At 50.9% G+C, this 26,402-nt stretch overlaps 1 protein-coding gene across 1 annotated transcript; it reads left to right on the top strand.

Annotated features, from left to right (window-relative positions):
* The first annotated feature begins 295 nt into the window (after positions 1-295).
* REC8 (REC8 meiotic recombination protein) lies at positions 296-25,786 on the top strand. The gene is made up of 20 exons (XM_053258847.1): positions 296-332; positions 1,876-2,038; positions 4,010-4,078; positions 5,730-5,872; positions 6,591-6,666; positions 8,564-8,678; positions 8,831-8,909; positions 10,019-10,095; positions 10,226-10,361; positions 13,021-13,084; positions 16,956-17,053; positions 18,058-18,143; positions 18,266-18,409; positions 20,197-20,263; positions 20,839-20,987; positions 21,432-21,480; positions 22,824-22,884; positions 22,979-23,101; positions 23,714-23,820; positions 25,545-25,786. The coding sequence occupies exons 2-20, from the start codon at positions 2,031-2,033 to the stop codon at positions 25,634-25,636; spliced, it is 1,743 nt and encodes a 580-aa protein (XP_053114822.1). The 5' UTR covers positions 296-332; positions 1,876-2,030; the 3' UTR covers positions 25,637-25,786.
* The last annotated feature ends 616 nt before the right edge of the window (positions 25,787-26,402 follow it).

The raw sequence follows: 26,402 nt of genomic DNA, 5'->3' as shown, positions 1-26,402 counted from the left end.
TAAACGTAAGATAAACACCAGCAACAGTCACTGGAGGGATGCTGTGCTGGGGGTGGATAGGGCCAGTTACTCTCCCCCTGCTAAATAAAGAGAATCACCACGTTAAAAGGTGCCTCTTTGTCAAATTAGCATGGGTATTTAAAGACTTATTTCTCCCCCCACATTTAATTTGGCATTAAAGTCAAAATTGGGTCTTCAGAGGTTGTTGGGCTACAACTCCCACCATCCCCTGTCGTGGGAGTTGTAGCCCAACTACATCTGGGGACCCCTCACATGAGGCAATTTGCCAGAGCTTCTGACCTCTTCCTTGCATATTTCAGAGCTGCATCCAGGTATGGGGTGGGGGGAGAAAGGGTTGGGGGCAGATTAAGAGCCGTGGTCGTGTGTAGAGACTTGGACTTAGGTCTGGATTCGAATCCCCACTCCACCCTGAAGCTTACTTGGTGACCTCGGGCCAGTCACGTTCGCTCAACGAATGACACAAGTAAACAGACACCATACTATGATCGACTAAGAGGTCCAATACAGTTTTGCAGCATGTGTAAGCTCTTTTTATATGGTTGATGAGTTGGTGTGACTTTCTGTGGTTGCTGCTGTTTTTGTGTGGGAGATTCTGCCTTGATGATGCGCCTTTGCAATACACTGAGTCATCCAGGGCTGCTTATCAGTCACAGATGGTAAACACTCTGCAAAGTCAGTCACGTGGAAATTAATTCCTAGGAACATAGGAAGCTGCCATATACTGAGTCAGACCATTGGTCTATCTATCCAGCTCAGTATTGTCTTCACAGACTGACAGCGGCTTCTCCAAGATTGCAGGCAGGAGTCTCTCTCCCAGCCCTATCTTGGAGATGCTGCCAGGGAGGGAACTTGGAACCTTCTGCTCTTCCCAGAGCGGCTCCATCCCCTGAGGGGAATATCTTAAAGTGCTCACAGTTCTAGTCTCCCATTCATTTGCAACCAGGGCAGACCCTGCTTAGTTAAGGGGACAAGTCATGCTTCCTACCACAAGACCAGCTCTCCTCTCCTATGCTCAGTTCATAACCCCCTCCTCCATTGCTCAGGGTACGTTTTATCCCCCACTCTCCACATTTTATAATTTTTTGAAGCATGTTACATTAAGATGTATTAATTTTAAAATTTTGATGCCTCATCTTTCTCAGGCCTCATGGTGGCTTACAAATGCAACTAAAAGCATAAGACGGAGGGAAATGCAGCAGAGAGAAATATAAATTATATGACTGACAGCCAGTTTCTGAAATAAAGTTTTTGGATAGGAGTAGGAAGGGTTTGCGGATGGAGAGGGTAGGCTCAGTTTGATCTGGGAACTGGGATGGAGGCTGCTAGAGCAGAATTTAGGCAACCATTTTTAATCTTGGCTCACCAGGTCTGGACTACAACTCCCATCATTTCTAGCCACAATGGTAGAATGGCTGTGGATGATGGAAGTTGTAGTCCAGCAACACCTGCGGTCCCAAGGTTAAGAACCCAGGGCAGGGGCATTTTGGGGGTGATTCTAGTGGTCTTTGTAGTGCAAAAGCTAATTAAGGTATAGTTTTTAAAATACAGGGCTGAAGGCAGACAAGGCCTTTTTGGGGTACGGCTGATCCCTCTGCCAGGGCAAAAAGGCAACTAGACTTCACGTTATTATTTTATTTATTTAACATAGTTTTATACCGTTAACGTTAGTAGGTTTCCTAACGTTAGTATTTTTCCTTTTATTTATTTGGCCACAATGAGCACATGCCAAATATTCATATGTAAAACTCTTGGCTGACCAAGAACTAAACTTTATTGGGGGCGGGAAGTGAACTGCAAGTCTCTGAACTTTGCATAAGTCTTGATAATTGTTCTTTTTATTGTTAATTATTCTAGAATGTGCATTGTACTTAAGTGACATTAGGGTCACGGGGATTCGTGAGGAGAAAAATAACCTCAAAAACAAACTGGAGGGAAAACTAACCTTTCTCTATGATTGGACAATCTTCTACCACACCCCTGCTTCTCATTGGCCAGACTTTGGCAATAGGATGGACAGGTAAATCCAGGGCCTAAGGATGACAAGCCCTCGTCGCCGTATAAGCTAGCCTCGATCTTATTGGTTAGAATTCTGTGAGGAGCCTGCGGATTGGACCAATGCAATCTAAAGATCAAGGGTAGGAGGGAGGAGCGTGTTTGCGAGGCGGCAGCTGAGGCCCAAATCGACGACCACGTGCAGCAGAGTGGCCTGATTGGCTGGAACACAGTTTAAACAACCTCAGCATCCTCACAGGAACGTTGAAAGAGAAAAGTCGCGATTTCATTGGTTGGAATCGGAGAGACAAAGAACGTGTTGCCAAGCTGGTTGTGGGGCAAGGGGGTGGGATGTTTTCCGTGTACCGATTGGCTGCGATCGTTAAAAGAGGCGCAGAACAACATTGGTCAGGATGCCAGAGCGCAAGGGTGATTGGCCCACAGAAAACCCTTTATAGTTAAAGCTGTGGATTGTTGCTCGGAGTTGGTGAATGATGCTAGCGAGTGGTGGATACAGACAGAAAGAAAGTAGTCCGGGAAAGTTGCCGCCTGGCTAGGATGCTAATTTCTTAGCACTTTGGGTTTTCAGGAATCCTGATTCTCTGGCCTAATAGAACAGTATCTAAGCTTTACCCCACTTAATTAATCGATGTATCTCTTAGTGGCCCAATTAACTGGCTGGATCCTCATTTAGGGTTGGGGATCTGAAATACTGGCAGGGTTCCCCCTTCCTTGGGGTAACTTCTGTCTCCCTCTTCGTCCACCTCCCCCCTCCGCTGCTTTGCTCTCTAATACTTAAATTAATTGAGCCTTTACTTTATCCAGATAGCTGAAAGCAAAATAAAGCTTTCTATTTAGACTGGGGTCTCATTATCCTAACTGGTTGATATTTTATCTATACTTATTTTTCTAAAAATCTATATCTAAACTAAAGTAATTAACTGATAACTGATTTAAGCATTAATTGCATCTCCCCACTTTGCTTGTTTGTGCTCCAGTGTTTTGACTGGCTCATTTGAAAGCTTTTACAGCTACCTTGTTCTTAAAAGCACAGACATTATTAAATTGTCTTTCCAGGTGGTTTGGTGTAATCAATCTGACTTGTCCATTTCAGTTTTACTGTTTAGGTTTTCCATTAATTAATGGAAAATCCTTGCTTACTACTAGTTCTAATCCTTGCTTACTACTAGTTCATGAATTTTTGTCTATTCCTCCAATTAATTAATGTATGTTTATATTTATTAATTTTGTGATCAACTGGGGTTTTACTATCCTTTTTTCTTACATAACTTAAAAAAAAAAGTATTGTGGGCCTAGCCTGTTAATTGATTCCTAAACTGTAACGATCCCACTTGGCTTAACTGGCCATTTTAATTAATATCACTAAAGAGCGCATCTTCTGTGTGAGTAAATTGCTGGCCAGCCTATTAACTTACTCATGTTTTCCACATCACTACCTTTTTGGTCATAAAAACCACCCACCAGCATTTCAGTGTCTCCCCCAGTTAATTGGATCCAGGACTTTGGCTGGCTTCACTCTCCTCTGCAATGAAATAACTCAAAATTGTCTTGGGAAAATCAGTCCAAAGGCCCTGACACACACTGAATTAGCCAGAACTGGGGAATTAAAAATAAATAACTCTCATTTTGTAGGCTGCTTAGGATGCAGTAAATTGGGGAAGAGGGTTCTTGATTCTTAGCAGCGAACCTAATTTTAGTTGCATCGTATAGTGTATCCTGCCTGGGAAAGGGTCAGTTTGTGGGGCAAAGTACTAACCACAAGTTTAGGGGTACCTTGAAGGCTCACAACCTCGCCACTGGAGAAGGAAAACCAGCCGTTACACCATGTTCTATTATCCAAATGTTTTGCAACGCCACACGGGATGCTTTGCTACAATTTGGTAATGACCTTCCTTTAGGGTGGAGGGGGGCAAGGGTGTAGAACTTGGGGAGCTCCCACTGATTTGTCCCCTCTTGACAATCCTGTGTCTCCCAGGTTGGCAGCAACCGGTGCCACCAAACTAGTGAAGCGGGAATACCTGAAGGTCAACGTCCCGCGAACCTGGTGAGTGAAACTTGGGAATACCAAATGCTTCCTTATACTGTACTGAGTCAGAGCATCGGTCCACCTAACTCAGGACTGTCTGCACTGACTGGCAGCAGCCATTCTCCAGGGCTTCAGGCATGGTGTTTTCTCAGCCCTCCCTGAAGATGTCCCAGGGAGGCACGGAACCTGGGACTTTCTGCATGCAAGGCGGATGCAGATGCTCTACCAGTGAGCTGTCCTCTAGAAAGCTGCCATCTATGGCCAGGCCCTGGGTCCATCTAGCTCAGCACTGTTTACTCTGACTGGCAACGGCAATCCAGGGCTTCAGGCAGGCATTTTTCTCAGCCCTACCTGGACCTTGTGCATGCTCAGCGGATAATCTAAGAAATGGAGAAATGGTAGATGTCTATAGTGAAGGGTGTGAGGGATTCTTTTTTTAAAATTATTACTGCAGAGGGATGGGCAGCTGGTTTATGGAACTGATCAGCTGCCGGACACCACTGGAAGAAAATTCTGGCTTTGCACATGGCCAAGTCAAACAGATGCCCCCGAAGCCTGTCCTTCAACTCCTTCTCCAGTTCCTTTTTCCAGTCCATCCTTTCAAAGTTAGGAGAAACTGTAATTTCCTTGGTTGCGTCTGAGTTATGCGCAGGGCTCTGTGTATTCTGTGGTTATGCACACACATACGGAGATGGGGCTGTAACTCAGTGACTGCGCATCTGCTTTGCATGCAGGTTCCATCCCTGGCAGTATCTCCGGGTAGGGCTGGAAAATACCGGTCTGAAAAACCCAGCAAGCTTCTGCCTGCCAGAGTAGACAATTCTGAGTTGTACAGACCAATGGTCTGACTCCTTATAAGGCAGCTTCTTATGTAAGATGACCCTGCTGTGTAGGCATCCTCTTAGAAACTCGAACAGTATGCTTCCCCCCCACTACAGTAGCATCTCTCTGTCCTGGGGTTGCACTCCCCCAGAAGGAACAGGTTAGCAGTCTGGGAGTGCTTCTGGATCCAAGCCTCTCCCTGGTGCCTCTGCTAAATAATGATAATACTTAATAATTAATTCACATGCAGATATATGCTGATTTAATAAACAAATCTGATCCATTAGGAACCCATAGGACAAATCAACAGAGCTGATCTGTCTGACTCCGTATAAGAGCCAGCGTGGTGTAGTGGTTAGAGTGCTGGACTAGGACCGGGGAGACCCGAGTTCAAATCCCCATTCAGCCATGAGACTTGCTGGGTGACTCTGGGCCAGTCACTTCTCTCTCAGCCTAGCCTACTTCACAGGGTTGTTGTGAAAGAGAAACTTAAGTATGTAGTCCACCGCTCTGGGCTTCTTGGAGGAAGAGTGGGATATAAATGTAATAAAATAATAATAATAATAATAAGGTTGCTTCATATGCTAAGCGGATCGCGATTCATTTGAAAAGAACAAAGCAAGCTTCTAGTTCTTAAAGCTGGGGAGATGATCTGGGAGGTCATCTGTGCATGCCACGGCTCAGAAGCTAGGGAAGGGTTTCCGGCGAGGAGGAGCAGCTGTGCTTCTGTGTCCCTCCCCAGGGCAAAAAGGACAGAAGGGGTGAAGGAAATTTGGGAAAGGGTAAAGGAAGCTGATGATAGGATGGCCCATGACTGCTTTCTCTTTCTCCCTCCCTCCCTCTGCAGTGAGGAGATCATGGCCTTCATCCTCGTACAAGTCCCTCCACCGGTGCCTGGTGCTCCCCGGCCCCGATTCTCGCTCTACCTCTCCTCTCAGCTGCAGTATGGGGTCGTCCTTGTGTACTGTCGCCAGTGCCAATACCTTGTCGGTAGGTATGGACACCTTCCCACACCGGAAAGCAAGCCTCCCTCTTTTTCTTTCCTGACAACTGAAGCTCTGTCCAGACATCATTTACATTGTCCGTGCATGTGCGGAGAGGTCTGTATACTCATACATGTGTTTATCTGAATTACTGAACACGCTTTCCCTTGAAAAGTGAGCCTGGCTACAGGCCCCTTCAGATGTGGGGTGCAGACATGCTGTGGACTCGTGGGGCTTTTTCTCACACTGGGTTTTTAGTTCGCACCTTCTCCAGAATGGAGGGTGTGCCTGCATGTATCGGCCAGATAGACCCCAAAGTCCCTACGAGCTATCGGGGAGCACTTCACTCACGATTCAGCTTTTTCATTGTGCATTAGGGTGTAGCCCGATTTATATCGAGGGTAATAAAAATCCACCTTTTGCCTTGTTTTGTTGTGGCAACTTTGAAACTACCTGCGATAAAGCCTGCTGTCTGGAAATGCTCCGGTACCGGCATGCATCATAACAGGTGAATAACTTTACACTGGAACCCATTGTACGAGTGTTGAACACAATGTGTGAAAAGGGGTCCCGTCTTTGCTGCTTCTTGGATCAGCTTCCTCAAGTCCAGACTATTTTCCAAGCAATCGTTGTGATGTTCTTGGGCTCCCAACCTGTGGGTCTTTTGGCCCACCCTTCTTCTTCCGTGTGATCCTCATCTCTCTCTCTCTCTCTCTTGCTCTCAGATGAAATCCAACACATCTTGGAACGGCTCAGCCGGGCTCAGCAGCAGATCCGCATCAACCTGACAGACCTAGAGCAGTGAGTGACCACCCCCATTTCCCCGCCATGGGCACATGAGGATTGCTGGCCTTGTGGTAGCAAGCATGACCTGTCCCCTTAGCTAAGCAGGGTCTGCCCTGGTTGCATATGGATGGGAGACTAGAAGTGTGAGCGCTACAAGATATTCCCCACTTAGGGGATGAAGCCATTCTGGGAAGAGCAGAAAGTTCCAAGTTCCCTCCCTGGCAGCATCTCCAAGATAGGGCTGAGAGAGAGATTCCTGCCTGCAGCCTTGGAGAAGCCGCTGCCAGTCTGTGAAGACAATACTGGGCTAGACAGACCAAGGGTCTGACTCAGTATATGGCAGTTTTCTATGTTTCTATGTTCTATCGTCCACGCTCCACAAAATGCTGGGGAGAGTATGTGGATTGGCCATATCCGCACTACCCAGCTCCTACATAAGAATAGCCCTGCTGGATCAGGCCCAAGCCCCTTCTAGTCCAGCATCCTGTTTCCCACCGTGGCCCACCAGATGCCGCCAGGAAGCCCACAGGCAGTTGGTGAGGGCATGCCCCCTCTCCTGCTGCTGCTGCTCCCCTGCAACTGGTATTGAGAGGCATCCTGCCTCTAAGGCTGGAGATGGCCTATAGCCCTCAGACTAGTAGCCAATGATAAAGTTGTCCTCCTTGAATTTATCTAAACTCCTCTTAAAGGCATCCAGGCTGTTGGCTGTCATCACATCTTGTGGCAGATAATTCCATAGGTTAATTGTGTGTTGTGCGAAAAAGTACTTCCTTTTGGCAGTGCACACAGTCACTCTTCCCATCTCCCACCTTGATTTTTGGATTCACACAACTGCCAGTTGGGAGGGCACCTGGCTTGGCACTCCTCTGATCCTGTGTAGGGTCATGCGAACAACCCGAATGAGTCCCAGCGCCATGCCTCACCCCTGTTACGAGCTCAATAGACCTTGAGATTTTGCCCTAGGAAGCCACACTCCGTTTTGACTCTAGATGGATCTTGTTTGTCCAGTATTGGCATGAGAAAGTGCAGGATTCTGTACACCCATATGAACTGTTTTCAATGCTGTGATTTGGGAATTGAATGTTTCTGATATTTCAAATAAAAACAATTTTAAAAAGGAAGCCACACTCAGCTTCAGCCATCAACTCTGAAGCCAGCGTGGTGTAGTGGCTAGAGTGCTGGACTAGGACCGAAGAGACTCGAGTTCAAATCCCCATTCAGCCATGAGACTTGCTGGGTGACTCTGGGCCAGTCACTTCTCTCTCAGCCCAACCTACTTCACAGGGTTGTTGTGAGGAGAAACCTAAGTATGTAGTACACCGCTCTGGGCTCCTTGGAGGAAGAGCGGGATATAAAATGTAAAACAAAAAACAAAACAAAAAACCCTCCATCTGCAATCTGGGAATAAGAGCACTGATCTACCTTACAAAGTTGCTGGAAGGATTATTGTGTTCATGAGCCCAGCACATGCCTGATCTCAGGATTCTTTCCAACATTCCTGGAAGGTAGGCCGGATTTGAACTGGATGGCCTATAACTGATTTGTTTGTGTGTTGACAGATTTGTATACTGTCTTTCATTTACAAAAAATCCCAAGCTGGTTTGCAGCAGCTTAAAAACAATACAAGTAGATTAAACATTCGAAACAAACCAAATATTAAATGTCAGTCTTAAAAATAGGACACATCTATTCAAGTTGAAGGCATACATACCATGAAACAATACCTGCAACAAGATCCAGAGCAGCAGCACATAACATAACACCCATCGAAATGCCTGTGTGTAAAACCCCTGTCTTAACTTGCTTTCTACAAGCCATTCTGGAAGCTGAGAAGAGGGTGATTGCTAGAGAGCATTCCATGTTGGGCCGCTTACTGTGATTTAGACCTTTCTTCTTTTTGCAACCCTCCCAGGCCAGGCCTGCTGCTCCCTGACCAGCTGGCCCTGATGGAAGCCTTCGAGGCAGCGCCTGACCCCTTTTTCGGCATGATGGAGCCCCTGCTACCCAGCCCCACATCCATTCCGCACGTAAGAGTCTCTCCCTGTGTCTTCCGGCCATATCTCTCTCTTCCTCGGCCCCGTTCCGGTTTTCTTTCACAGGAACTGGCTGGTGAATCCCAGCTTCCCAGTGCCAGACTGGGGAAACGGGTGAAGCTGGTCTCTTGTTCTGTCCCTCCCAGGTCAGACACATCCTGGAGGCCCCTACTCCGGAAAGAAGCCCCCCGGAACGACCTCCATCTCCCCAGCGCAGGAGGAGAGGTGAGCCAAGAACTGGGTGGACGGCCAGAAATGTGGGCACAGTGCATGTAATGATGATCCAGTCGACGGGTCTGGATAGCAACCAGGTGCCTTGCTTCTTCCTCAAATGTTAAGACAATCAGACTGAGAGAGACCGGCTTGCAGGAGCCAAGAAAAGATCTCCAGAAGCAGGGATGCTGCCTGCCACTTGAACAGTGAGATGGGCTGTTCCGCCCTGGCCCTGGAACCATCCAGAATGCTTTGCCGCTTTGGAGCTGTGCTGAGATGCTGCATCTGTGCCGTATTGTTAATATACCCATCCTAAAGAGCACAGCTTTGCGTCTTCTGTGGTTTCTGCAAAAGCTTGGGTTTGATATTTGGCTGCTGAATTTGGTGTCCTGGTGATCGCCGCTTTTATTTCTATGTAGAAAGCAAGTTTCTAGTCCTGATGGCTGGGGTAGGTAACCTTGGTCCTCCCGCTGTGGTTGAACTACAACTTCTAGTTCAGGTCTAGCACAGACCCTGTTGATATAAGAGCGTCCCCATCTCTGGCCACTTCTAAAAAGTCAATCAAGACACATTTGTTCACCCGGGCTTTTAATTAGGTTTCCATTTTTAATATTTCTAACTGGTTGTAGGTTTTACATTGTTTTCATGTTTAAATGTTGTTTTGATTGTGAACCGCCCAGAGACGCAAGTTTTGGGCAGTATAGAAATTTGTTAAAATAAAATAAATAAATAAGTAAATACACTCCCGTCGTCCACAGACACAATCACTCAACACCAATGGGACGGTCCAGGTCGCCTGCCTAGTTCACAGACCTCAAGCTAGAAGAAAGGGGTGGGGGGTGGGGGTTAGAGCCGGATTCCCAGTAGCCAGGGCTTCTTCTAGAGAGCTGTGTTCAGATAAAACCCAAACCTCCCTGCAATTAAAAACAAACCCCCCAAAATCTAGCATTTCAGGGAGAAAGGTCCTATTTCGACCCACTCTCTAATTTTGTTCTGCTTTAGATCATGATCTGCCTCAAGGGCTTAGTCTGGACTGAAAGGGAGGGTCGAAACTGAGCAAGCTACTGACTCAGATCTGATTGATTGATTTTCTTTTTGCGTCTCCTGTCCCCATGCCAAAGGAGAGCCCCCCCTCACCGTCTCCCCTGAAGCCATCACTCTCAAGGAAGCTGAGCCCATCACGCTGCTTCAAATCGAGGTGAGTCTCTCATGCCCCTCTGGGAGGTCAGGAGGGGTCCGGGAAGCAACGGGGAGAGAGGGTGCTCCCCTGCGCTATCCCGGATGCTGAGTGCTCCTCCGACTGCGGCTTCTTTTTCTGCCCATCGCAGGGCGAGCGAGACCTGCCCGAAATCACAGCACAGGAGATCGACATGTTGGCTGAACAGGAGGGGTTTCTGGTTCCTGGCGAAGAAAGACCCCCGTCACGGCCCCATGTTTCTCCCAGGAAAAGGCGCGCAGAAGAAGGTGAGACGGGCTAGGCGTGGCCTGACTTCCTCTTCTCCACCACGAGACAATATGCTCTTCTCTGTGCACAACTGAAGCCTGCCAGGAGCCTCGATTGCTAAATGGAGCTTCCAGTTTCAGAGGCAGTCTCCTCTAAATACCCGCTGCTGGCAAGCAGCACGGGGAGAGGCCTGTTGTCTTCATGCGCCATGTTTGTGGGCTTCCTAGGAATGTTGGCTGACCACTGTGGGGAACACACGGCTGGGCTTGATGGACCTTTGGCCTAATCCAGCAGGGCTGCTGTGAGACCCCTCTGACATTCTTAATTCCGGATGTGTTAGCCAGAATTTTTCAAGCTGGATCAACTGGTAGTATTGGACTACAATGCCCATCATCCTCAGCCGTAATGACCAAAGGCCATTGTGGCTGAGGATGATGGGCTTTGTAGTCCAGCAACATCTGGGGAGCCACGTTTGAGAACTCCTATGTTAGGCTTATCCTGTCTTTGGAAGGGGTGCCTCTGGTATCTGAGGTGGTACTCCAGATGTTGATGCACTGCAAACTCCCATCACCCCCTGCTACCATTTATTGTGGCTGGGGATGATGGGAGTTGTAGTGCAACATCTGGGGCACCACTGGTCAGGAACCCCCGGATTAGGCCAGAAGGCTCATAGCTGGCAAGCCTGTGACAGAGGCCTGCCTGAAAGCCTGGGGAGCATCCGCCTGTCAGCCCAGGAAGGACTGAGCTAGATGGGCCCGTCTCCTGACTCTGGGGGTGAAGGCAACTCCCTTCGTTCATGAGAGCATCCTCTTGGTCTGTGCCGTGGGCTCAGCAGGTGCAAGGGGAGGGAGGGAGGAGAGGATCCCAGAGCTGGAAGGGGCCACCCCGGAGGTCATCTACTCCAGCCCCCTGGAATCCGGAGCAGGAGGCCTCCTCCAGCACTGGCAGGGCTACTCAGCTGCGGCTCTCCAGCGGTTTCTGGACTACAGCTCCCAGCATCCCCAGCCAGCCACGGTGGCCCATAGGCAGGGATGGTGGGGGTTGTCGGCCAACGTCCGCAGTGGGGCCTGGCCCTACGGCCTTCCTGACGGGCGCCTCTCCGGCCTCTGCTTGGGAATCTCCAGCTCACCTCCCCGGGAGGCAGACTACGCCGCTGCCATGCAGCCGCTGGGGAGTTCTTCCTTACGCCTCTAGCCCCCACGGCTGCACTGCTCCAGCCCCTGCCCAGCTGCTGTCGGACTACAGACTCCCAGCATCTCCAGCCACGGTGGCCAGTAGTGGGGGCCAATGGGAGTTGTAGTCCACCATCAGCCGGACGCTGCTGATGCAGGGCGGCTCAGGGCAAGCCTGAATCTGCCATCTCGAAACAGAATTCCCGACATTCCAAAGCGTATGTTGTGGTGTTTTGTGTGGGGTTGTGTGTTACTCGTCCAATACCGACAGGGTGTGGGGGAAGAACCTAAGAGCAGCCCTGCTGGATCTGGCCCAAGGAACCCCCATCTAGTCCAGCCGCCTGTTTCCCACAGTGGCCCACCAGATGCCTCTGGGAAGCCCACAGGTAAGAGAGGAGGGCATGCCCGCTCCACTGCCCTGCAGCTGGTATTTGGAGCCACCATGCCTCTGAGGCTGGAGGTGGCCAATAGCCCTCAAGGCTAGTAGCCATTGATAGACCTGTCCTCCATGGGTTTGCCCCAATCCTCCATGGATTTGTTAAAGCCATCCAAGCTAGTGGCCCATCACCACATCCCTTGGCAGAGAATTCCACAGCTTCATAATGCACTGTGTGGGAAAGGACTCCCTTTTGTCAGGGGTCCTCAGTTTCCCGGCCTTCAGTTCCAGGGGATGACCATTGCTTCCAGAAGTGCACCCTGGGTAATTTTGGAGCCTGGACATAAAGGCCTTTGCAGTCCCCGCTGCCGCCCGCAGCAAGCCAAGCGTCACCCCCCTACACACGCACACTGTGGCACACCTAATATTTTGAACACATGGGTTTTTGAGGGCACAAACAGCAACTGAATTCACAAGAGTGTAGGGATATAAAATAGGTCTGCTCGTGCAAATATGCCTTCGCAGAAACATTTCAACGCGCAACTTAACATATCCCCATCGCACACATTTCTTTCCCCACTCTCTGTCTCTATAGCAGAGGTCGCGCCCGGTGCAGCGCACACAACACTACAACCACACCACTAAAGAGCCTCCAAAGGTGTGGACTTTGACCCAGAAGTCCAGTGTTAAGAGTGCCTCTGCCTGCTTCTAGCATTGTGAGAGAGGGAGACAAATTCCTCTCTGTCCATTCTCTCTACTCCATGCATCATTTTCTACACCTCAACCATGTCTCCCTGTAGTCGCCTCTTTCCCAAACTGCTCTCGCTGTTATAGAGTCCCTAAGAAGGTACTTTGGATTTGGCTGAAAAACGGCACTCCGGAAACAGAATCCTAGATGCTCAGTGCCGTCCCTGTAGCTTCTGTGGGCCTGAGAGGGGATCTTGGGGGAAGAGCAGAGAAGACCTGCATTCATGGGCGCTATTAAGACTCCCTCCAAGGTCAACAGTCCGCTTGTCTCCCGTTGCAGCTGGCTGTTCCTTTTCATCTGCTGCCAGTGTGGGATGAGTGCTTTGCTTTGGCCTCTGCCTGCATCTCACTGTGACCTCCAGCTCCTGTTCTTCTCTCTTTCAGAGCCTACGGAGGAGGTCAGGGAGAGGGAGATTTCGGTGCCTGCCAGGCTGTCTCCTCCCACACGGTAAAGTGGAGAAGCAGGGAGGGGAGGCCTTCCTTTTCTAAAGGCTGCTGATTCCAGAGTTCAAGGAGTGTGTGTGTGTGTGTGTGTTGTGTGTGTACTGGTGTCATCACAAATTCAGAAGTAGAGGCGCTCCCCATTACAGCCCCCCATAGCCACATCCCAACATCCACACCCACCAGACAGATGCATTTTTTTGGAGGAGTGGGTGCAGCAGGTTCTGTTACAAGAAGCCAAGAATAGCCTGTAATCTGGAAAGTGTCCGGAAGAGAGAGAGAATGCACATAAAAACAACTGCAGAAATCTAGATTCCCTTCAGGAGGTCTCCCTGAGAAAACTTCCCCTGGAGGTTTTTCACACATGGCTCTATGCCTGGGGGTGGGGGGGTATCTGAAGGGCGAATCTGCTTCGCAGCAGATTCGAGGGGTTAGATGGACCATGCACGTAGCCATCAGCACCTCCATCAACACCTTCGGAGAAAGCAGGAGGCCCGGAGTTTTTTTCCCAAAGCTGCTGGAAATAGAGGATTTTTTTTACCCTGGACATAACTCGGGCTAAGCCAGAATTCCATTGGGGAGAATCAGAGTCCTGTTTCTCCTGGCCCCTGATAGCCCACAGGAAGGTCAAGTTAAATCCAGCAAATATGTGGACTGGCACTCTCCAATCAGGATTGGATTCCGGGGGTGGGTAGATGGGGGGAGCCCTGTCTGTAAAACTTCCAGCGGACATCCAAACCCATCTCCACTTGCAGGAGAAACATGCTGATCCGCCCAGAAAGGGGGTGTGTGTGTGCGCGCGCGCACATTTGCCTGCATGGTCAAAATTCTGCACCCCAGAATGAGGCAGACATGCATCTCTTGCTAGTAATGCAGTCACAGAGGAAAAGGCATCTGGACAAAGGTTTTCTGTTCAAAAGGAAAGGTTCTTTAGTTCTCTGTTCTGTGCTTTCTGCTGGCCAGGGACCTTAGCAGGAGCTCTTCTTATGGTAGCAAGCTCTAGTTTGTATTTGAATGGGAGACTGCATGTGTGAGCCTTGTACGATGCACCACAGAACTCCATGAACAGATTAATACAACTCACACAGTGGTGTGTATCTAGAATAGCCACCCAACCCCCCCTCAATTCCTGGTTTCACCCAGATTTTAAGCATCTCACCCAGATTTGCCCAGATTTCAGCTTTCATTTAAAACACACACACACACACACACACGCGCGCTAAGCTCTAGCCCTTGTAGAAGCGGAGTTATGGAGCAAAACGTGCAGTCACTCTTCTGCTCAAAAACTATTTTCCAACCAATTTACTTAATATGCAAATTAGGCACCCAGATTTGGAAAGTCAGAATGGGGCCACCCTCTGTGTATCCCTCTGTCTGGGTGCCCACCTCCACTCATACAGCCCTGTGGCACCGGTAGCCTCTTGCGGGGAGCGGGGTGATTTGTGTCAGCAATCAACCTGCATGAACTACTTCTCCAAACCGGAATAAGAATCCCTTTGGGACCATCTGAGGATGCCTCCCTGTGGCTGCTGTGGGCCAGACCCACACTCCCAGGAGCTACAGGAGAGCTGGTCTTGTGATAGTGGGGTTCTCGAGCTGGGGGCCTCTGATGTTGGACTGCAACTCCCATCACCCTCTGCCACAAGGGGTGATGGGAGTTGTAGTCCAACAACATCAGGGCAGCCAGGCTTGGGAACCCCTGATTTATGGGGTTGGGAGACAGGGTTCCCACCAAACGCACACACAGCCAACAGCTGCTTCTGCGGGTGGAGGAGGCTCTGACTTACATCAGGGAGGGTGGGAGGAAAGAATTAAAGAGCTTCTCCCAAAGTCCAAAGTTCCTGGTCCCAGATCTTCATCAAGGCAGCCTCATGAGGCTACTAATTAGCAGAGCAAAAACCTTGGAGAATCTCTCGTTCGAACCACAGGCCTTATTACCCCAACATCTCCCTCCCTTCCTAAGGTTGCCACCCACCCCTCCTGGATTTCTGGGTATTTACCAGATTTTAAGCATGCTCCCCAGTGGCAGGCTAGCCCATTAGTTTGCCCAGATCCCCAGCTTTCTTCTTAAAAAAGAAAAAGCAAAAGCTAAACTCTAGCCCTTGTAGAAGTGGAGTTATGGAGCAAAATGTGCAGTCCCTCTTCTGCTCAACCGCTGGAGTTGAGGAAAGGCAGGTGAAGCACAGGAGGGAGGCTGGGAGAGGTTTGCAATAAGTCACCCACCCCAGGAATGTTGGCCTTGTTCTTTGTCAGTAGGGAATCTCTGCAGGGCCCTTGAGAGGCTAGCTTGACTTTGATGCAAATCACTTCCTCCCTGTGAATTGTATTGGCTTTATAGTGCAATCCATTCTGTGCATGCTTACTTGGAAGTAAGTACCACTGATAAGTGTGTATAGGATTGCAGTGTTAATTGAAAAGCTCAGTGTATTTTTTGTTCTGTTACTGCTATTAATATCTCAAAATCAGCGTAGGCTTCATTTATTTTCTATAGATATTATTTTGTGTTTTTAAATGTTGCTTTAGCATTTAAAAACACACATGAATTCTCACCGCCCTCTGCTCTTTTCTAGCCTGTAAAGATAAAGTGTGCCGTCAAGTCAATTTCGACTCCTGGCGCCCACAGAGCCCTGTGGTTGTCTTTGGTAGAAGAATACAGGAGGGGTTGACCACTGCCGCCTCCTGTGCAGTATGAGATGATGATGCCTTTCAGCAGCTTCCTGTATCGCTGCTGCCCGATATAGGTGTTCCCCATAGTCTGGGAAACCTACCAGCGGGGATTTGAACCAGCAACCTTCTGCTTGTTAGTCAAGCATTTCCCCACTGCACCAGTACTGGTATTCTAAATCAAAAGGAGCATCTTGGTGTTACATTTTATGTACTTATCTCAGGATGTAAATGGTGACCCTGACAAGGCTTAAGCATGTGGGGTCAATTGGAGAATGTAGTGGTGATGAAAATGCACTCAGCTCTGCTGCTCAGCATGGGCTTTGATTTAGCACCATCACCTTCACCAATAATCTTCGCCATATTTAAATTAGTATATTTCAACCAATAAATAGCACATGTATCCACCAACAAATAGCATATTCTGGTATTGGGAATTGTGGTGGGGTGGCAGTTTGCAGTTGGTGTGGGATCCACGACAGCCCTACACACAGCTAATTAGACAAGGTTAAAAACTGAACGTGTATATTAGAAAGTGTTGGGATGTAAAGTCTGGGGGTTTAATGCTCAGTGGCGCAGCGGGGAAATGCTTGACTAACAGGCAGAAGGTTGCCGATTTGAATCCCCGCTGGTACTGTATCGGGCAGCAGCGATATAGGAAGATGCTGAAAGGCATCATCTCATACTGCGCAGGAGGAGGCAATGGTCAACCCGCCCTGTATTCTACCAAAGACAACCACAGGGCTCTGTGGGCACCAGGAGTGGAAATTGACATGACGGCACATGGTCAGGTAAAGAGATCTTCCCCAGCGATTGTTGGTAGACATCCAGAGCAAATACAAGTCAACTGGACAGTGCATCAGCTAATTTGCGTAGCTTGGAAATTATTTGTGTGCTCATTTGCATAACATTTGCATAACATGCAAACTCTGGGGTGCCTTGATTTGGAGAGCTTGCATATGGCCACCCTCTTTCCCTCCCGCATCCAGTGTCTCATTCACTGTTGAAATTTAGATGGCCACCCTTTTGGGATGGGGACCGGATGGACCCTCTCTCTCCCTCCTTCCCGCCCTTCTGTGTTCCTGTGTAAAGTTCCACGAACCTTGAAGGAGCTGTTTGCAAAAATGCCGCCGAGTTCTGCAGCTCTGGATTCTGGCACAAGGCCTCCCCACCCACCCCCAATCCTGGCGCTGCCTTTTGTTTCCCCTTCTCAGGGTCGAGGAGGAGCCATCGGCTGCAAGGGACCTCCAAGGGCTGCTGTTGGCCGATGAAGACCAACTCCTGGAGGAAGGCCTCCTGTTGCCCCCTCTGGGTGAGTTGAGCAGGCGGCCGGTCCAGCCTTGACACACAGTGGGAAGGAAGGAGGACCGTCTCCCTCCCCGGGTGGAGAAAGGCGGGAGGGAGCCCATCGAGATCCGGCTTGGCACGCAGAAGGTTCCAGGTGCAATCCCCCACATTTCTCGTTCAGAGCTGCTGATTCCTTGCTTTCACCTTCCTATCCCGCTCTTCCTCCAAGGAGACCAGAGCCGGATATGTTTATCCACACAACCACCCTGTGAGGGAGGTTAGGCTGAGAGAGAAGTGGCCGGCCCCGAGTCACCCGGTGAACTTCATAGCCGAGCGGGGATTTGAACCTGGGCCTCCCTGGTCCTAGTCCAAGACTCTAACCACTACACCATGCCGGCTCTCATGGACGGCAGGGCTGGGGAGGAGATCTCTCTGCTGGGGACCCCGCTGCTGCCAGTTGAAGCAGACCATACTGGACACTGGCAGCTGCTTGGATTTGTAGCAGGGTCAGCCCCAGATATTGCCCCCCCAGAGGCGAGGCACTCCAGGTGGGGGGCATCCCCCTTTCCAAACTGGCCCGTTGCAGGGAGGAGGGAAGGGGGCCAGCAGCCCCCTCCTCGGGGCCCCTTCCCGGCTTTGCAAAGAGTGGGAGGAGAGGCGCTCCTTGGGCCCCAAATGGCTGCCCCAGTGGTCTGCCTCACAAAGGGGCTGCTGTTGGTTCAGCGCGACTGAGGGCCGGACTGGAGACCCCCCCACATTTGCTGCTGGGTTCTTTTGGTCCAGCTGCGTGGGGTAGGCCCACAGCAAGGGCGCAGTGGCGGGGGGGGGGTCGGGTCGACCCTTTGCTCAGACTGCTGGGGACAGGGCGGGCAGGCGGGCAGGGGCGCAGCACCTGTTGAGCCACAGGCACACGCAGTGCAGGGTGTAAATAGTTAATTGAACGGCAGATAACACTCACTCTCTCTCTCTCTCTCTCTCTCTCTCTCTCTCTCTCTCTCTCTCGATGAATTGCATTGTGGGTTCCCCCAGAGGTGACGCCCCCCGCCGAGAGGCCCGGACTGCCCCCTTCTCCCCGCTCGCCCCCTGAGCGACGGCTCCCCCCACTCAGCCCCGAGGTGAGAGGAAGGGAGCCGGCGGCCACTGGCCAGGCCGCCCCGGAACCAGGGGATGCGGTGGGCTAGGAGGGGGCTGCTGCAGCCGAGTGTCCTGCCAGCTGCTTTGCACCCCCCCCCCGCAGCTCCACCTGCCAGACTACGAGCCGTCTCCCGCCCGCCCCTCCAAGCGCCGGCGGCAGCTGCGCTTCTTGGACCCGGTGACCCAGATTTCCCGCGAAGACTTCAAGAAGCAGATCATGGACCCGCAGACACAGTGCCAGCCCCTGGTAAGCAGCCGAGGCGCCGAGGACGCTGCCTGGGCCAGTGGGTCAGACCCCCTCGGCCCATTGAGCCCAGGATTGTCTGCTCTGGCCGGCAGCGGCTTCTCCAAGGTGCCAGGCAGGAGTCTCTCCCAGCCCTGTCTGGAGATGCTGCCGGGGAGGGGACCTGGGGCCGCAGATGCTGCTCTGCTGACTTGTGGCCTCATCCTCCTCGAGAAATATTTCATAGCCGACGGGGCTTACATTTAGTCACCCATCCAAAAGCAAACCAGGGCAGACCCTGCTTAGCAAAGGGGACAGTTTGTGCACGTGCACTGCCGCAGGGCCAGCTCTCCCCATCGTTACTGTTGAACTGCAGAGGTTGAAGTGGCCACTGCATTCCTCTGCTTCCCACCCCCTCTGGCCGGGGGAGTCCAGGAATGCATGCCTCCCCATGGCCCCCCATACGTTAGTGCAGGCATGCTTTTCTGCTGTGGGGCATCAGAAGGCAGAGAGGAGCTAGTATCTGCCAACTGAGCGAAGAAGAGGCACCTTTTTAACGTGGCAATTATCTTTATTAAGCAGGGGGATATAAAATGTAAACTGCTTTGGGAACTTTTGTTGAAAAGTGGTATATACATATTGATTGTATTTGTATGCTGAGTATAGCATGAATACCCTGGGCACGATCTTGTGCTCTCTCTGTTTCTAGAAATCAGGTGTCTCGCTCTTGCAAGCCTGTGGCTAGCCAGTGGGGACGTCCCTGGGGGAAATGTGGGTCTGTGTGGAGGAGGGTGCATCAGCCCTTTGGCATTCCCCAGCCACAATTAGCAGAAGCCCATGCAAATGAGAAGCCCATGCAAATGAGAAGCTGTCAGGTTAGCAGCTGAAAAGGTCCCTACACCGAGAAGATCTTTCTCCAGAGGAGGAAGAAGAACTGAGGGGGAAGGGTGTGGAGCCTGTGACTTAGGGATGTAGGGGGAGAAGTCACAGCTAAGATGTGGAGAGAAAAGCTTGGAAGGTTCCCCAACTGCACTTTGCGCAAGCGCCAAACCCACCTGTGTGATGGACAGAGAGCACTCAGAAGAACTGGCAAATCAATGCATGCCAATCTAGTTTCCCTTTCACCTTCCCAACATGCCCTCCCAGAAGCTGGACTGCAAACATTCTAGGAGTTTTCCTCCCTGAGCAGCTGGAATGTTTGTGCAGGTTCCGTGCCATTGCACCAGCTCAGCCAATCAGAGAAGCTTTACCGAAGCTTCACTGCCACTAGTGTGGTACAGTGTAGATTTGAGCCTAACTGCTGCCACTTGGGCTATTCAGGTTTTTCTCCGCACAGGATTGGGACCTTGCCTTCTTTTAAAGTGCTGTCTGCCTGTATGGGAGCAAAGTCCAGGGTTGGAACGAACAAATCACCGTGGGAGTGTGGGGAGGAGAGCTGGTCTTGCTGTACTGAGCACGAATGGTCCCCTTTGCTAAGCAGGGTCTGCCTTGGTTTGCATTTGCATGGGAGACCACGTGTGAGTGCCATCTGCTGTAAAATATTCCCCTTAGTGTGGATGGGGCCATAACTCAGTGGCTGAGCATTCTGCTTTGCATGCAAGAAGTTCCAGGTTCTTCAGTCCTTGGCAGCATCTCCAAGATAGGCTGAGAGAGATTCCTGCCTGCAACCTTGGAGAAGCCTCTGCCAGTCTGTGTAGACAATGTTGAACTAGATGGACCAATGGTCTGACACAGTATATGGCAGCTTCCTGTGTTGCTCATGATCTTCTGCCCCTCTTGTTTGGAGTGATGTCCCGTTTCCTTCATTTTAGGAGGCGGTGTTGGCGCCACCAAAGAGGCTGAGGACGCCGGCAGAGCTCCTGGGAGCCCCAACGTATGGTGAGTGCTTCGCTCCGGCTCCTCCTCTGTGTGGGGGCTGAACCTCTTCCCTGCAGGGTGAGTCCTATCCCGCTCTTCCTCCAAGGAGCCCAGAGCGGTGCACTACATACTTAGGTTTCTCTTCACAACAACCCTGGGAAGTAGGTTAGGCTGAGAGAGAAGTGACTGGCCCAGAGTCACCCAGCAAGTATCATGGCTGGATGAGGATTTGAACCCGGGTCTCCCTGGTCCTAGTCCAGCACTCTAGCCACTACACCATGCTGGTGACAAACTGGCAGGCACAAAGAGCAAACAAACCAGGACAGATTTTTAAAAAATGTTTCTGTTGTAATTAAAAATAAAAAGGTATTTGTGTGTGGGGGGGGGGAGGGCAGATTTCAGGGTATGTAGGAGGCCAAGCACCTGAGTCCATTTTTTGCCCCACCGTTCCCACTTCTCAAGTTTGGACCTGCTTTGTTCTCGGGCTGTAATGCATGGCTAGGCGCTTGGGCTGCCTCCTCCAGAGCCTGACCCCCTGGCCTGTCTTGCCTTTGAGACCCAGCCCTGCCCTCGCCCCCCTTCTCTCCCCTTCCCAGGATGGATGCACCCCACCCTCCACAGTCTCTGGGGCCGCTGCGCCAACCTCCAGCGCGTGGATTACGCCAGACAGCGCGCCGTGGAGGAGGCGGCGGCACGGAGAGCGGAGGAGGAAGGTCGGAGGGCTGAGATCCCCAGCGATCTGGAGGTAAGGCGCTGGGCTGGGGGAACCCTTGAGGGCTCCAGGGGCCGCAGGGGATTCTGGCAGCCAGGGATCCCACCTCTTTGCCTTTGAGGAGCATTGGAGGCCCCCCCCACACACACACATTGCATTTGGGCACAGAGGAATTTGCAGATCTAAATCCCTGAGTGCCACTTCCTTTAATCCAGGGGTCCCCATCTTTGGACTCCCACTCCCATCCTCAGTGGCCTTTGTGGTTGGGGATCCAAGGTTGGGGCCTCAGTTCTAATGAAGAGTTCTGCCCCCACCTGCTGACGCCTTCCCCCTGAGCAGTTGGGATGTCTGTGAACCTTCCGTGAGATCAGAGCCACTCACCCAGTGGCCTGCAGGAGGGCGGAGTGGCTGAAGCGGAGCAGAAGGTTCTTGGTACTCTCCTCCTCCTGCTTTCTTTCTTTCTTTCTTTCTTTGCAGGAGCTGCGAGCAGCTGAAGAACCCAGCGTCCCTCCTATCGGCTCATCAGGTGGGTCGGCGTGGCTGCCCCACAAAGACAGGAGGAGCGGAGGACATCCACGTCCTCCCATTTTGCATCCTAGGGGCTGGCTGGTTGTTTGGGCAAATGCTTCAGTCCTTCCACAGACACTGAGCCCCCGCACCTTAATCCAGGGCTGGGCAAATGCGGCCTTCCAGCTGTTGGCTGAACTACAACTCCCATGTGGCTAGGGATGACAGGAGTTCAGCCACAGCTGGAGGGCTGGGTTTGCCCTGCCTTATGGGGACCCTCCATGAGACACACAAATGCCTTCTATTTTCACTTCTGCCCTCTTGCAGATGTCAGCCTACAACTCCCATCACCCCCGACCATTGGCCACTGTAGCTGGGGATGATGGGAGTTGTATTCCAACAGCTGTAGGCCCAAAATAGCACATCCCTGCTCTCTTGCACTCTGTGTGTGTGTGTGTGTGTGTGTACACACACAACACACACACACACACACAGGGGCGTAGCAAGGTTGGAGTGGGCCGAGAGACAAGATTTTAAAATGCCCCCCCCCCCCCCCCCGCTCAGCTCATGAAGTTAAGAAATCTTAGATGAGGTTGAGTAGTGGTAACAAAAGCATATTTTTATAGAACATCATCCTAAATTATTTTTTTAAAGGTTTTGTAAATTGTGGACGATGCAAGTCATTTAATGGTACTAGAGGAAGACATGCTGTGCTGGTAGCTCCAGGTCTTCACACTCACATCCATTTCGGAGGATGCATACAAATGAAGGAAGCCCGGGCGGGTGCGCGGCTGGGGGAGTCAGTCATGGGACTTGCCTGGGGGGGGGGCAAGGCAGTGGGCCTCCAGACAACTGTCTCCCCTTGCCCTATTCTAGTTACGCCCCATAAATAAATAAATATATGTGTGTGTGTGTGTGTGTATATATATATATATGTGTGTGTGTGTGTGTGTATATATATATGTATGTATGTGTATATGTATGTATGTATGTGTATATATATATATATATATATATATATATATATATATATATATATATATATAAAAATACACTAAGGTCATATGTGGCAAGCCCCGCCCACATAGTGCTGTACCAATCGGAGGTAACGGAACAGAAGCAGGGTGGTGATTGGGCAGGGGGATTCTACATGCAGATAGGGAAGCGGAGCAGGTAGGGGGCAAACAGGTGAGCGGTGGAGAGGGAGCAGCTAGGAGTGGGTGACTGATCTGAGCAATCAGCAGGGGCTTTGACGGGCAGCAAGGAGAGCAACAGAGTCCTAGCGTACAGAGGATCTGTGCGGGTTCAGCTAGTGTGTGTGTATATTTATTTATTTATCCCCCCCCCCCCTCAACCTTGTAGAAATTTCCCTGGAGACCACAGAGGAAGAGCCTCGCCCTAGCTTGCTGGTGGACGAAGAGAGGTGAGACGGCCCCCTTCCTTCTCCACCCCCTGGGTGAGTTTGGCCTCTTAGGGGTCACGGGCTTCTCTTCTGAGCCTCCCTCTCCTTCCCGCAGAATCCTTGTGGAGCCAGAGGAGGTGGCCTTGCCGGTGGCCTTGCCGGTCGTGCCCGAACTCCCAGAAATAAGCTTTGAGCTGCCTCTGGAGAAGGACATGATCACCCTGGACTATGTGTGCCGGTATGGCCATTGCTGCTGGGGAAGATGGGAGTTGTAGTCCAACTTCATCGGGGGACCCCTATTTGAGAACCCTGGTCCTAGTAGGCTTCGAAGTTGCCTTTCACGTGTCCTTGATTTCCGAGGAACAGCCCTGGATTTTGCAGAAAAACAGGGTGAATGGTTGGGGAGGATTTGTTCGAAATACTCAGTATTTGTATTCAAGCAAATACTCCCCAACCATTCATCCCGTTCTTCTGTAGAATGGCCCTGCATTTCAGCACCCTGTTCTCTGAGGCATCCCCAGTGGGTTGCCTCCACCCGCTGCTGGCTGTGCCAGCAAAATAATGTGCATTCACAAGAGCCTCCTTGGAGGAGGAGAGCCGGTTTTCCTCGTCGTCCTCCTCTCCCCAAGCATGCGGCATTATTTCCAGAAAGTTCCACCGCTCAAGGGGCGACTTCCCCCTCCTCCCTCAGCGTTGCTTTCCAGGGGGAGTGAGCTGTCCTCTTCTCTGAAGCACTCAGGTGGGAACAGAGTCTTCTCCCAGAGTCTTGGGTAGCCAAGAGGGCGGAAAACAAAATGGCCGGGCCTCTGGCCGCCCGCCGAAGCCCTGCGCTCTGGCTTCTCGCTTTCAGGTTGGTTGCAGCCAGACTGGAGCAGGTGGGAGAGACGACGTTTGACCAGCTGGTGCTCCTCACGACTTCACGGGCGGTGGCCAGCCGCTTCTTCTACCTGTGCCTGGGTAGGTGGGGTGACGGCGGCTTCTGCTGAGGGCAAGCGCTTCGGCCTTGGGGCAGCAACCTGCCTGGGTGGGCGGCCATTCAAGTTAAAAGCGATTTAGGTCATTGATTTAGACGTTAGAAAACACATTTTTTTAAAGCGGAGTGTTTACAAAGAAATCAGATAATTACATGTTATTACATATTATATTATTGAGTGGCTCCTAAATGAAAGTGCATCCTAGCTGATTGCTATAAACACATATTGGGTTGAAAGGAAGGCACAAGGCCCCCACTGAATGATCCTTCCCTCTATCTAACTATAGAGGAGAGCTGGTCTTGTGGTGGCAAGCGTGACTTGTCCCCTTAGCTAAGCAGGGTCTGCCCTGGTTGCATATGGATGGGAGACCACGTGTGTGAGCACTGTCAGATCTTCCCCTCATCAGGGGATGGAGCCACTCTGGGAAGAGCAGAAGGTTCCAAGTTCCCTCCCTGACTTCTCCAAGATAGGGCTGAGAGAGGCTCCTGCCTGCAACCTTGGAGAAGCCGCTGCCGGTCTGTGTAGATAATACTGAGCTAGATGGACCAGTATATGGCAGCTTCCTACGTTCCTAAATCCTGCTCTTCACTAAAAAAAGTTCTTAACATGTTTTATATAGCAAAGGAGTAATAAGATGGTTCCCAATCCAAAAAGAAACTCAGGGGAGACACTTACAAGCCTGTTACTTGCACCTTGCTAAGCATGAGAGCAGTCAGTCACTTGAAGTGGGGCTGCTGAGGGTCAGGGCGTGTTCCGGAGCAGGGTGGCCCTGTATGTGCACACAGGCTGCAAAGGGAAGAGGGGCAGTCAGTTTGGTTAAAAAAAAAAAATTGCCCCTCTGCCTTTTGCAAACCAAACGACCTTCCATTCAGGGACAAGGATACAAGCCAATGATGTTGGCTTCATTCTGAATACTGGTTCTTGCATTGCATGGTTTAAATTTGCTGCATTTTCCTTTAACACCCGCCCCCCCACCAAAAAAGGATTTTCATTTTCAAAAGATAACACTTTACTCAAAGTAGCCCCACTGAAATTAACAGGACAAGTTAGCCAGTGCCTAACCCATGAGGAAATTCCTCCTCCCAGGAGCCAAAGATTTATTTGTTTTCCAGGATGGATTCTTATCTACCCTGCAACCTTTTCATGTTGCAGAAAACTCCGTCTGGAGTTATCGGGACACCCTGAGGTGGATTGGGCATGGGGCATCCCGCAAATGGAGCGTGCTCCTCTTCCACACGAGATGTTTCTATCCCCACTGGTGATTACTACACAACCTCTCCTGCTTTTGTGATTTCCCCTCCCTACTGGATTCAGCTGCATGGACAGGTGGAAATAAATCCAGGCTAGGTTCACGCGATAAGCAAGGCCCTGGGCTGGAGAGAGCAAATTGGGGAGAGAAGCAGGGCTTTGCATGGTGTCTGCATCAGCTTTTTTTTTTTTTTTTGCCTTACTGACCTTTCTGTTCAAGCAGGTTAGGTAGGTTTTTAAGCAAAAAGCCTGCTGCACCTGTTTGATCAGGAGGAGCAAAGGAAGAGAAGTCCACACTGTAAGCAACCCCTTTTTCAAAGTGTCGTCAGTGCTCGGAGAATACAGACAGACATCCTACCCCGTCCCACTTGCTCCGTGGCTTCCTCAGGGGGCTAGACCGACTGGTTTTCTGACATGACATGGTACCTGCTCTCAAACGCTCTCTCTTTCCTCCTGCAGTTCTGGCTGCCTCCCAGTACCTCCGCCTGGAGCAAACGGAGCCCTTTGGAAGGATTGTCATTAAGCCAGGGACCCGTTTCCACCCCAGCTAGCCGATATTGTCCCGCTGGCTTCCCCAAGGCGTGAGCCTAGAACAGGGTGTGGGTGGACTTGTCCGCCCAAGGAAGACCTCCGCGAGGGAAGAGTTACTGTTTGTTATGTGAAGTTTTAAAGCGGGGGGCGGGGGGGGGGGAGAGATGCTTTATAGATCCTGGTTATGAACTCACCGATTCTTAATTCAATAAACCTGTTGTGTTTTGAACGAAAAAGCTTTTGTGAAAGCATTCTAAAATCTTGATAATAGGCTCGCTGCATGATGGGACTCAAAAGATCCCCTGGCTCGATGCTCCCTGGGAGCTCAAAAGCATCCCTCACAGCCTCAGAGGAAAAGGACTTCAGGAGGGGGGAGAGCTGAGCCCCCCTCCCTGCCCCCCACTGCAGGTCTCCTTGCATTTACTAGAGGCCTATTGTTCTGCCACCATTTTACAAGCCCTCTTCTCCCAGCCTGTCTTTCATGCTGAGGCAGGCTCTCACTCCCACTCATTCCAGCCAGACAGGGCCAGGCAAAGGTGAGCTTTCCACAAGCCCCCCGCCCCATCCTGTCTAGCTCAACAGAACAGGGTTTCCAGCTCTCTCTCTCCTGCTTCCCAACACCTAATTTTCTGGCTACTTTCCCCTTCTCTTCTGCCTTGTGTTTTTTCTTTTCTTGCCTCTGTCTCTTAGTAGTTGGTTAGCCCCCCACCCACCGCGTCTCCATAAATAAATAAATAAATTCACCTTTTCTTGATTTTTTTTTTTTGCTTTGCTCTCCCGCCTTCT

Source organism: Hemicordylus capensis, chromosome 6, assembly GCF_027244095.1.
Source record: "Hemicordylus capensis ecotype Gifberg chromosome 6, rHemCap1.1.pri, whole genome shotgun sequence".
NCBI lineage: Eukaryota > Metazoa > Chordata > Lepidosauria > Squamata > Cordylidae > Hemicordylus > Hemicordylus capensis.
Note: the sequence above shows the minus strand (reverse complement) of the source record. Positions and strands in the feature narration are given on the sequence as shown.

What these genes read in the sequence shown, in the direction of transcription:
- REC8 (XM_053258847.1), top strand. An exon ending in AGGCTGTCTCCTCCCACACG is followed by an intron (nt 13,085 to 16,955) that starts GTAAAGTGGAGA and finishes TCCCCTTCTCAG; the next exon opens with GGTCGAGGAGGAGCCATCGG. An exon ending in AGATCCCCAGCGATCTGGAG is followed by an intron (nt 20,988 to 21,431) that starts GTAAGGCGCTGG and finishes CTTTCTTTGCAG; the next exon opens with GAGCTGCGAGCAGCTGAAGA.